Source organism: Lineus longissimus, chromosome 2 (assembly GCF_910592395.1).
Source record: "Lineus longissimus chromosome 2, tnLinLong1.2, whole genome shotgun sequence".
Classification (NCBI taxonomy): domain Eukaryota; kingdom Metazoa; phylum Nemertea; class Pilidiophora; order Heteronemertea; family Lineidae; genus Lineus; species Lineus longissimus.
This window is the reverse complement of record NC_088309.1, coordinates 3,831,782-3,844,685: the sequence shown is the minus strand read 5'-3', so window position 1 is coordinate 3,844,685 and position 12,904 is coordinate 3,831,782. Positions and strand designations below refer to the sequence as shown.

Below are 12,904 nucleotides of genomic sequence, written 5' to 3'. Positions count from 1 at the left end.
ATGAAAGCGAGACGAAGTGCATTTGGCAGCTTACATCAGTATGCTTTCACACAGGTATGGTGACCTTATTTAGTCAGTGTTTTCCTTTGATTGAAGGATTGTCCTCAGCAGGTCTCGTGGCATCTGGAACAAAAACAAGGAATTCTAAATGACATTTTTTCCCACTGCCATCTACCAGAACAGCATAGGTCATCTGCATGCCGACCTCCGGCCATATCTCGATTCAGTAATCATCCGCACTGTTGCTATTCATCTACCATTGCTGCTTTGGACTGAGATCACCCGTGGTAGAGATTTCATCTATCAGCAATTCCAGGTATGTCTTCAACCATTTCCTCTGAGGGATACTAGTTAGATAGTCAAAAATCAAGAAGCTTGGCATAGAGTTCTCCCACCTGATGTGAGGCTGACTTGTGAGATGGGGAATCATTCGAGCATCTTATGGAACAATCCTTGCCTCCCAATCTCATCATGTCTGTAATCAACAAAGTGAAAAAACTTCTTTGGGGACTTGGGACATCAGCCATCAAACGATCAAGTAATACAGTTTGCTTAGCGCTTTGTCATGCATGTCCTAAAAGATTACCAGGCGAAAGGTTAGAAAGTTGTAATTTTGTTGACTGACTGACCGTGAATATCTCGAAGTGGCATGCTCTCTGATTACCGAGTTTGTTTCTTTTCAATGGAGTTCTTGATCAGCTAAGAAAATCTCGCAGTGGATTCCATCCAAGTTGGAAGGCTTAGGGCAGCATGTTGGGAGAATGATGGTTATGTACCTTCCATGAAAAGCTTCAAGGAACAGTTGGAAGAAGTGCTTTTGTATCAGCTTTCTAACAAGATACACTTTCATTCTGAGGATCAAGTCAACTGTTTAATGCATACCGCAAATGATATGACATCATCTTGAGTTGATCAACATACATGAAGCTGCATATCTTCTGCTTCAAAACTCAAATTATGTTTGTGACAAGCTTTTGGGACATTGCTGAAATGTCCGAAATGAGCAATCTTATTAGCCTATAGCCTGTCAAAGGATACAACACTTTATTATTTGTCAAAACATCTGCAAGAGGCACTTAACATCAACCCCGCCATTTCATTCTATGTTATAGAATGTCAGTTACTCCAGGTTATTGAAAAGTCTGATGCAAAAATTTAATAGCTCAGTGAAATATTAATCTGTCATCGGTTAATGACTGCAGGGAATGAAACCCACGCAGTATGAGCAAGATACCCTCATAGGGAGTTCTTCAAGCAATATATTTGTACAAAGTTGAAGTTTAGATGAAATGTTATATTGTATAAGTTTATGAGAAGTAAGTGAGTGGCAGCGGGGAGAGTCCAAAATACTACTAAACATTTTCATTACAAAACATATAAAAGTACATCCTTGGGCCGTGCCTGTGGGCATATCCCTTATCGGTTTTATCTATACTATGAAGTTTCTTCTTAACAGCGATATCAAACACATCATTTGCCTTCCACAATGGTGATAATTACAACCACTTTGAGCTACTGTTATGTTTGTTTCTAGAACTAGCTGTCTCTGTCTGCAGAATCATTACTGACATGCTTCGAGGTGGGCGTCGCAAGCCAGCAACAAGTTCTTAGGGTTTCTTTATTCCTTTATAAGTCTTAGATTGTAACATGAGGAAAAGGGTTTCTTTGTACTATCTCCAGTATTGGATTGTTTTGAGGAGATTTGCCTTGTTCTTTGAATGTCTTCCCCAAAAACTGGCTGTTTTACTTTCTGGTTGTTGGTGTTTGTTCTTCGTTTGTCATCAAACGATTTATTTGTTGTGTCTACAAGGGGAAGCAAGTGCAAACAGACAACAAATTGACTGACTGGTAGTGACAGTGTTTCTATCTAAGCAAAAGTTTGTATCAAAAAGATGTAAATGTCTGTTGCCGCAAACTGTACAATGAGGTGTCAAATTGATCAAGTCTAAATTTGTTTCTTATTTCACTAACATTCCTTCTCTAATTACTTCCCTTCCTAACGACCAAGATAATTTCATTTGCTCCTGGTGAGGTTGTCAGCTGCTACTAACATAAGGTGATGGGGAAGTCTATGCCACTGAAAACGAGCGCAAATCTCTTGGGAAGGAATTGAAAATGAGTGTGCCACTGAGACTGTGACATCAACACATGCTACACGTTACCATTTAATCAGCTTGCCTTGCCACTCAGAAGTAGGACTTTAAAGGTTGAAGTTTGAGCTACGATATAGAATACAAGTTGATAAAGGCAAGATCCATCTGAATGTCACAATGTTAAACATTAGATAGGACATTGTTTAGTGGTTAGTTTCGCATAAGAATTACTTATAATTGATCACGTTAATCAACGCAGAACAAGACCAATCTGACATAACAGTATCCTCGAGAGAGTCTCGGCAAGGCATCTCAATAAATCGCACATGAATTTGAAGGCTGGTTGGACTGCATGTGGAAGCGATGGCCGGGTGTTCCAATGGCCATGCCACTGTTTCAGTAGGGGCACTCGCTGTCCGGGTTCTCTTCACAGAAGGCCAGGTACTATTCATGATGATGACTGTCAATGAGGTATCATCTCAAGACAGCTTGTCAAGTGGACAATAGTTCATTTCACATTAATACATACATAGATACATACATAGAACGAGGCCGTGTTTCCACGGAGTGCCATGTCCTCATGTTGAATTTAATGGACTAGTATACCCTCAGGCTAAGTCTCCCTCACCCAATCTAATATAGATGATATTCAAATATTCATTTGATTATATCGTGGGCTCAGCGCAAAACTGCTAGTATGTAAGCTTTGTGGTTGACTTCGTTTCGGGAGAAAGACCTTTTCAAGACTCTATTGCGTAATGGGAATGGGAGGCTGTCATGTTCCAGTGGTAGTGTGAAAAATTCTAGTACAACAAACATTTTGTAATGGTTGATATAATATTTTGTTACTTATGTCTGGGGCTAACTCGTCTTGGTATACAGTTTGCAGTCAGCTTGGGGAATATGTAATCAATATCAATTCCTGATGTCCCTCAAGACCGTTTCATCAAGTCTTGGTGACACAGTGGATGTCAGTCTGACACTTTCCTGTTTAATCAATATTCGTTCATCACTGTATTTTGCAAATATCTATTTACATTGGGAAATGGTTAATAAAGGCAAAAAATTATGATGTTGGGTTGTTGAATTAACATGTTGTTCCATAAAAATTGGTAGGATGGTGGAAGCATGCCCCCCCCCCCCCGCAGGGCCCTGACATGACAAAAATCAAAACATATTTATTGTGTGGTTAGTTTGCTGAGAGGCCCACTAATGATACTATTTCTAAAATGCATTTGTCGCAGGATATCAATATTTTTAATGGAAAATACATTTTGATGAAAGGCAGTATGAAAATGACCTTGGGCAAACCTTATTGTTGAGAATGTAACCTTGTGTCATTGTGAGATTTCCCACACTACACTCTTCTCTGCGACTTTAGTAAAACGTTATCAGACTTTATCTGTTTCCTTCCGCCTGATGACAAGTGTCAATGCAGTGTTGTATCTCCAATCACAGATGGAAGTGTCCCACAGTCAATTGTTGGTACCAGTAAATGGGTTTTATGGAATTTCGATATCCTGAGTATGAGCTGAACTCAATTCAGAGTCATTCAGGGTTCAGTACTTTCAGGAACAGTAGCCACAACTTAGCAACTACCAAGTTACTGATGGTGCTATCACTTGTGTATTGATGAATGGTCTGTTTAGGATGGATGAGTTTGTTATTTGGTAAAAAGACTCAAGAATTACTTCAACTTTATTCCGGTCATGGACCATTTAGAAAAACACATCGAAAACGAAAATTATGTTATGGTGTTGACAGCTGCTTTATGCAATCAGAAATGCTGTTGCAGGTCTGTCACTCTGTTTCTTTCAGGTTTAGAATTTTCGTGATCAGCAAAACCATTTTTGAATCGAACGGAGCACGGGGGCCCTGGGAGTCAATCGTGTTTGATATTGATTTCTTCCCAACAAAATGATAAAGCTTGATTTAGAGCCAAGATAGATAGGCATGAAATAGCCACGTCTACAATGAAATAGACCATTCCAAATGTTGTGCTTGAAGTCTTCGGTGCTCTATATTGGGAAGGTCTCTCAGTTTCCTGCTGGAATGTTGATTTCATCCATCTTACCAAAAGAATATTGTCAGGAGTTATAAAGTGAGATAGAGAAGGCCAGAGACAGATCGACTCTTTATACAGAGATAACGGCTGTATCATTGGTGAAAGTCATGTCCGCATGTGGAACCTTTTAGATGGATCATGTTCATTTTCTAGCCGAATGTGACAAGAAGCTGACCAGGTTTCATACACATTGGATACAGAGAGTCAATCACTGTTTTAGTTCATGGTCATGATGTCATCTTGGTCACCTCTGTCTGTAAATTTAGATACAGAGCCACATGTCGGGGCCTGAAAGGATCTTTACTGGGATGAAATTATTGGTATTTTGTGAGGGTGGATTTCAAGGAGTTTATGGAGTATTTTGCTCAGAGGAACTCTGATAGTCCTTCAATTTATCTGTTCAGGGAGGAATGTATTTGGTCATATTTTTGCCAGCTTGCAAGTGTTTTCATTTGAAGCCTGTTCAATAGGTTTTAAACCATTGTGAAGCTTGAGAATGTGTTTTTGGTGACAGTATTTTGTAGAGTTTCTTGCTTGGCTTCTACTCTTCTGTAGATGGCTGTTTGCCTGTGAGGTATAATGAAAAGTCAACTCATCACATGGTTTATTCTCTCTCAGGTTTTCATTCAGACAAAAAGGCTTGGTTTCTTTGTGATTGCCAATCCTTCTTTCCTATTTTTGTTGTGCCCTTGTCAAATCAACACGGTATCTATCACTGTATTCTTTTGTTATTTTTATCAGGTTTCCATTGCATCAGGTTTCGTGAATGCCTTTAGACATTCACAAAGTCCCCGGATCCATTAAGATTGCTATGAACTCTACTCTCAGGCAACATTTACATTGTTCATCACAAGTGTTCTGATTAGCATTTGTATTCTTACAATGAGATGTGATGCAGGAGCCAGGGATGAAACTTGGAAAATTATTTTCTTTGTCAATTTCCTTGACATGTTCAGTGAGATCTGGCAGACTTTCTTTATTAGGATGTACCTATTGTTGTTTTCTCCTGGGCTGCTAAGTTGTGTTGATCTGTTGAAGTTAAAGTTTTTATTCTTGTAGATTTGACGACTGACACAGCAATAATATTTGTTGCAGCATTATTTTGACTAAAATTTCAAAGACAATTTAGGGTACAGTTCATAATGCGTTATTCAGTTTCGAGGCAATCCGCCCTGCAGAAGAGTCATACACCATGTATAGAAGAAAGGTCATGTCAATACCAGCATAAAATGGCTATTGCTTTAGCACTCAGAGAATGTCACGAACACTGCCTTAACTATTTCTTCTGGTTAAGAATTCTTTACAATTTTTCCTCTCTAATACTCAATCAAATTCCCAATGGAATCTCAAGGATTGATACATCAAGTTGATTGATAACAACCTTTGCCCTTGGGTGCAGCATGTTCGTGATCAGTGATATGAGAGTTGGTTATGATCTTGCATTTATCGGTGAACCATGCTTATGTGCAACTTTATTAATCATGCTATACCATTAGTCTCCACTAATGAACCATTGAATGAACTGAGGAATCACCAAAGCCTTCAAGTGGTTGCTTAGTTAGAAAGTTTCGACACATGACATAATTAGAAATAGTGCACACTAGCAACTGAATGTTAGTGGCCAAGTGCAAGCGACTTCTGAATTGACTTAAACTCAATGTCACTGTTTCATTAAAGCCTGTTGCTTGACCAGTATTGAGGAGGTAGCACTTATGTTGAAGTTATCAAAAACCCTAAGGACTCAGAAATCGTGTTTAAGTCGCTTTAATGTACAGTGGAACCCCGGTTTGGAGATATGTCACATTTGTCAGTGCTGATAAGCTGGGCTGGCTCTAGTTCTGTCAAATGGCAACTGAATTTGATAAGGACAATCGAGGGCTTTGCCAGCTGCTGCTGTATACATGTTTCTCTCAAACTAAATCAATTGAACTAAGGCAGTAATGGGCTTGTGCTGGTTTTTTTCAGTCAATGAAGGAACGGTGGTGGAAACTGGACATATTCACTGAAGTTCGATGGCACTTCTTTCTCATGGGAACTCCCAATGCCTTTGGCAGAAAAGAAGTTCTCTGACATCACCCCTTCTTGAGCAGCTTAATTTAAACCCTATCACTGTCTACCTCGAGGCCATGGCTGCCTTCAACGTGTCTTGTCATGTGTCTCTTCTAAGACTAATAGACCCAAGACTTTATCCTCCCAGCCTAATGTTCTTATCAACCCAACCCGTCTATGCAGTTGTCACAAAATCTTAATCAGTATACCCACTTGGTCTGTGTTCCGTTGATATCGTATCCCCATGTCAAACCATGAAAAGTGCTGGTCTGAGGCTGTGGATTCTTCAACGCTAGAGTCTCGGGCATGATGTCTGTAAACAAGAGGAACTGTAGTCTCTGAGTCCGAAATCGGCCTGCACCCAGACCACTGGCACCACAATCTGAATTCCAATTATATGCTTATGCACTTATATGGTAATTTCGGAAGGGTTAAACTGCTGAAATTTTTATGAAATATGCTTTTGAGGATTGGCTTTGTAAATCTTTAACTGTTTAGGCATCAATCTGAACGATGCATACACTCAATTTTCTGTTTTATTGTTCAGTTGCATTCTTTATCAAAGAGAAGCTTACAACAATTCCTTGGGGCAGATGCCATTAACACGGTATCCGAACATTTTGATTTTTCTAGTGTCATTGAATTCGCTTGAATTTGTTATTTGGAACAATTTTCTCTCAAAATAGATGACAACAATTGTGTGTTGTTTACATTCCCTTAGGAACAGTTGTTGATATTTTGTAGTCTAATCACTCTAAACACGTAAGTAATTATTGCAGAAATTCATTTTTTTATGGGAATTACCAGAAAACATTTCGTTGTGACATGCCAAAATAACAATAATGAAAATTAAAAGCTTTTCAAAAATTTTTGCCATTTGCAAATAGCTTTTGAAATATCCATATTTACCATATGTGTTGGCCCCTTTTAGGAGATGTGTTGATGTTCTTGTCCACTTCTGGTAAAATGAAGGAAATGATATGTTGTTCAGATATGTTGTCACATTCCCCATTTTCCTCACTTCCTAGCGAGAATCAAATTAACACGACGGGGCCATTCCATGTCGACTTGCCCTATCATGCGATCATGGTTTGGCGAATGCTATAATGATAATCCACCTCCTCTAGGGTTTGTAGCATTTTGGTATGCCGCTATGTTGGCATAATGCATGGTACATCAGACGGGCTAACAGCCGAGCTATCTCTCAGCGATGTTGACATGATGCATGGTTCATGAGGCGGCTTGGGAGAGATATCTCACTCGAGTATGCCAGTCCAGTTATGATGGATGGAAGAAGCTATAGTTGCTGGCAATTGAGAACCAATAATGACCAGTCACGGATGGAATTGACCTGATTACTGCATTGTTCTTTTTTTCTGCTTTTGTACTAGTGAGTTTGTTCGATTTGCGCAAGTGGGTATTCAGCTCTTTTCATTTAGATTCTTGTCAATTCTGACAGTGCTGCTCAAGTCTGTCATTTCATATTCAGTTGCAATAAATGCTGTCTTCCACCTGATGATTCAGTTGTAGCACGGATGTTCCATTTTGTGACGTTTGGAATTGCAGGTCTGTTCTGTCAAAAAGGGATATGGCAAGCAATTATTCTATTCATCATATCATCTTCACAGTTCAGACGAGTGTCAACTAAGGTCGGTTGTCTTGCTGATACTCATTATTGGTCTCCTCAATTAACACTTGACGGATGTCTTAATCAGGTATCAGGCTTTATTCAGTATCAGTTGGATTTAGCAAAGGAGCTGAGGATCGTAGATCGTATTTGCTCCATATATGGTAATACTGCAACGTTTCTTTTGTCATTTGACTTCTGGAATCTGACTTGATCGCATTGTTTGAAAACCAGACTCCCTTGTGATCTCAAGCTAGTAATTAATTGTATTGATTCTCTGTGTAATGGATGTTATGTTCTGTTTATTGAATGATTTCTTACTGATTGCTGTAATGTCATCAGTGCAGTCAGATGAGTGACAGGATAGGAGCTGATTTCTACTAACATGGAGCCTATCAACATTATGATAAACTGAAAATTCAATATAGCATTAAGGCTACAGGATACTAGCAGTTCATTAAACTACTAAGGATACTCAGCAATGGACTTTATTTCAAAAATGGAATCACGCACATTGATGCCCTTGCAAAGTGAGGGTCAAATTTGTCATCTATGGGTGACTTGCTACCATGCACAGTTGGAGCGTGGGTCTTTTGTATTCCTTGTACCAGTGTGAATCATTTTGATGTACTGTTAGATGGGAGAGACCCTAGCAACTTGATGTTTTCTTGGTCACGAGTACCACTGGTTTCAGTACCACTGGTTTCATAGTGGGCCAATCATAAAACCATCTTGACCACTAAGGTTTTTGCATCTTACACCAGCTATACGTTTAAAGGGAGTAAAAGGACCATGAGGTTCATGATGTCATAAATGGTGATGTGATATTCAAACCAAATTAGATTCCCGTGCCTGAATGGATCCAATAACATCAATGATTGACCCACTAGCATAAAATTTAGTCATTTGGTTCATTATTTTGATAAAAGATAACATTTCCATTGATCTAGGTGTATTTTGGTTCAAACATCCATGACTGAACAATAAACATGGAGATGTCCCAGTTTACCACACCCTGTCTGGATATTTGCCCACACCCATTGTTCATTATTTACTGACTCAAGACCGAGTTCATCAAGAATCACTATCTGTATACGCAGAAGTCATATTTTGTTAAAGAACACATGGATAGTACAGTTGTGTTATCGGCCAATAGGATCTTCAATTTTGATATAGGTATGGTTATTAAGTTTGAAGATACCTCCTTACTAACTCCACATCAGCGATTTATCTCAAACATCATTAATGAGAGAAGTTTGTGTTATGACCTGTTACTTTTACATGTATATGGCCAGAACTGCACTGTATCACTGTTTTGGCTGACATTTAGTTCTTCCATTATTCAATTGATAGCTGGTTGATTTGATATCTTGCATTCCAGGTCATCTTTCAAAGGTTACCAAGTCCTTTACCATTCTTTGCTCATCTTTCTTACCTGTTTCCTTGTAGAATTGGGTCTGTTTCTCTTTTCATACCAGAAGCGGGGAAAATACTATACCTACCTAAAAAAATGTAAATGATTTGTTTGAGAACGTCTGATATTCTGTTTGACTATATCAACGAGGTTAAGGCTTTTGGTTTATTTGAAAATCTGGCTTTCTCACGTCATTTGAATTCCTTTTGTTCCATGTCTTACTTCCATCATTTTACCCTTGTCTCCCCTCCCACCTCTTCCACCCCTTCCTTCTACTTCCTGTCAGCTTTTTTATTTTTCATCCAGTGAGCAGGAATTGCACGCTAGGGTGGACACGTATCGCAGTCGGAAGTGGCCACGTCTCATATCTTGCCTTCTCTACCAATCTCGAGCAGTCTCACTAATGACAGGAAGGTTGCCTTTTTTCGAGAAGAAAATGGTCAGAAGTAGTTGCATGCAGAGGTGAAAAGATGATCAATGGCCGATCACATCGTGTTTCTGATTCAGTTCACATGAATCAGGCAGAATAATTAGCTTTCGTCATTGGTCTGGTTAACTTTGACAGGGTAGCATGGTTAAACCGTCCATCATACACATGATTTCCTGTAATTGGTAAAATCATGTCATCGAAAATATGTGCATGACGTAAGCTAAAGAGAAATGCTTTGGTGACCCTCATCTCATATCAGTCCTGTTCTTGACACAGTGCTTGGCGGATGAGATTCTACGATTCTAATGGAGTAATGTATAGGTTAGTTTAGGTATCCTATAGAATTGATATCATAGCCGAATTTTCTCATTGTGATTACCTTCTGTGACAACTTGGGGAAATTTATATAAATCAAGCAGAAACTTAACCATTATGAGAAGAGTCAGGTGAAAAGACCCAATAACAGGATTAGAAAGCACGACTCTATGGCATTGGCTGTAGGAGAATTCACCATGCCTAATCGTCAAGGAATTGACCTTGCATCAGATCTTTGAGGTACATCGAGGAAGGCTAAACTATTTCCTTATATCAATCCCCTTAGGAATTTTCCTTTTTACAAGTAACGTTTGATCTATCAATTTCGTGTGTTTCTCTTCTCGTGACTTATCAAGAGAAAATGTGGATAATGACTCCATTTGTTGACATTTGAAAACTGTTTCTTCATTAGGCTACTTTTGCTAACATCATCAAAGATTGAGGACAATGACTTTCCCAAGTGAAATCCCACACCTGTTTCTCTTATCAATGGACTTACATGTAATGGAACCAGTACCTTTGATATTTTGAAAATGTCACGCTCAAGGATCTCATCTGGGAGTTCGATATCGAGTCGACTCGAACATTTGATATTGTTCGACGATGTTAGTTCGACTCATACAGCTTCAGAGGGAGAGGAGGATGTGTTCTTTTCTGATGGCGAGGTAATGATCGTAAATTTCATGAAAATTTTGCGGTTGATGGTCAATTTCAAAGAGATCAGCTGTCCAGGGTGTGGTGACGTCTAAGTGCAATTCGATGATGGAAACTGGTACAGTAAAGTGGGAAGTGACTGGGCAGCTGACTGCTCAGTGGTAATGCTCTCAATAACTCTGTTGGTCCTTTAACATATCATTTGGAATTGAAACTATTTTATCCCTCGAATTTTCATGTTCATCTTCAGAGAACAAACCAAAAGATCATTTTTAGCTCACCTCTGGGGAGATACCATGGCGTCCGTCGTCGTCCCTCATCTGTCTTTCTCTCTGACTGCAGGGTGTGGTGACATCTAGATCTAATCCTTCTGGTCTGACTAATTGACCCGAGTGATAGGGCCATCACTTGCTCATCATTGTACGCCAGCACGAGATTAATGGCTGATGAGCCTAATCAGGACCCTCTCATCTCAAATTAGCTTAGCACTTTCTGCATGTCACGGTCGTGTAGAGTTATGAGTGTCAAATCAGGGTAGCAAGTAACTTTACTTGCCAAATTGCATTGCTCAGTATTGAATGTTATTTTATTGAATCGCTGTGACCTTTGATTGTAATTGCTGCAATGTGCAACAAAGAGATCTCTCATCTGCAGGTAAAAAACCAGTAATGACTAGGCTGGATATTCATTGCAGGTCGCGTTTTTGAGAACCGACTTTGAAAATTCACTGGGATAGATCACTTCCATTATTGATCATTCGAGCAAGAGCATCACTTTCAATTTCAGGGGTTCTGCTAACCCCAAAATGCGTCGTTTAAGCCTTCAAAATGCAGAAAAGATCTTGGGAATTGGAAATCTCTTTCAAAACAACATTGAGAGACCCTCCAAAAATTGAAACCTTAACCTGATTTTGTGAGGGTCTTAGCAGAAAGCCTGAGTTTTTGTGAATCTTGAATCTCAAGTCTTCTCTCTATCATCTCTTTGCAGGAAGCTGGAGTGTTACGGCAGAGAATGAACGCCCTCAGAAGTCATCCATTTTATCAACTAGAGATCGTGCTCAAGGAAGGGAAGGATTTAGTTGTCAGAGATAGTTGTGGTAAGACACACCACTTTCTCATAACCTGTCTGCACGGTTCATAGCAATGGTAAATTTGGGTTCAAGGATTTCAGCCTCCTCGCATTGTGGCAGCATCTAACGCAGCAAGCCTTTGGATTTGAGAGGCCATGTGAGGATGCACTTATTGAATGGAGTTGTGTACTCATGTTGCTTGAAACAAGTCCCCTCACCATACTCATTTGGGGCCTTTCAATTCACACCACGGTCGACACTAGTCAGATTTGGCATCCAGTTACACATGGCCTTGAATGATCGTGTGGATGTCCCTTATTGTATCAGCTTTATTGTGATCTTTCAGGTACAAGTGATCCCTATGTTAAATTCAAACAAGATGGTAAACTGCTGTTTCGAAGTCGCACAATGTTCAAGAATCTCAATCCAATATGGAATGAGAAGTTCTCCACGCCAATCGAGGATCCGTTTAAAGTCATATCACTCAAGACGTATGACTATGACCGGGGTATGCATGATGACAGTATGGGGAATGCAGAGATCGACCTTACCACCTTGGATCTCAATACGTAAGTTTGGATTGGTGTAAGACTTGGTCAGCTTATAGAAGCAGTCTAGGGTTGGGTGCCTAGCTCAAGGACATGTAGATGAGAAAATGGTGTTCCTTCCCAGCCAGGCATGCTAAACACTAGGCCCATGATCTCCCGAAAGCTGATAGTTTCTTGTTGCATTTCTTGGGACAAAATAGCATGAAAACATTACCCCACATTGCTGGTAATGAAATTTAAGTAGGTAATTATATTTGATTGAGTTACAAATCCCTGAGGATATGGCGATGAGACATGATTATCCAGGACTGCATATCTCAAGGCTGATAGAGTATAACGGTGCCTATTAATTTTAACAAAATGAAATGAAGAATGATCGATTACACACAATTATTGGTTTGATTGACTTTGTTAGGGGAAAGTTATAATGAGCTGAACAGAAAATGTCTTGGCAGATGGAAAGGACAAACATTCATTGATTTCACCATTGGTAATCAAAATGTTCATTTCTGATGATGCCTTTAACATTCTTTCTATTTCCCTTTCCATCCTCCTGTTCATTGCAGGCCCCACTGATGCAGAGTGTCCCTCGCAGTCTGCGGTGATCCACTGTCAAAAGGTGTCTGACCCTTGATCCAAG

The 12,904-nt window shown here is 39.6% G+C and overlaps 1 protein-coding gene across 24 annotated transcripts in view; it reads left to right on the top strand.

The window, feature by feature from the left end:
* The window catches only part of LOC135502193 (multiple C2 and transmembrane domain-containing protein 1-like), a 55,000-nt gene that overhangs the window by 20,212 nt on the left and 21,884 nt on the right, over positions 1-12,904 (top strand). For 23 of the 24 annotated variants that reach the window (XR_010449748.1, XR_010449746.1, XR_010449749.1 and 20 more), the window contains 2 exons: positions 11,635-11,743; positions 12,063-12,285. Coding sequence is in view for 21 of the 24 variants with exons in the window: in XM_064794909.1 (XP_064650979.1) it covers positions 11,635-11,743; positions 12,063-12,285 (332 nt within the window). In the remaining 3 variants the exon portion in view is untranslated. Of the gene's footprint in view, positions 1-9,563; positions 10,659-11,634; positions 11,744-12,062; positions 12,286-12,904 lie in introns of those variants that run through there. The other variant, XM_064794968.1, reaches the window with a different exon arrangement.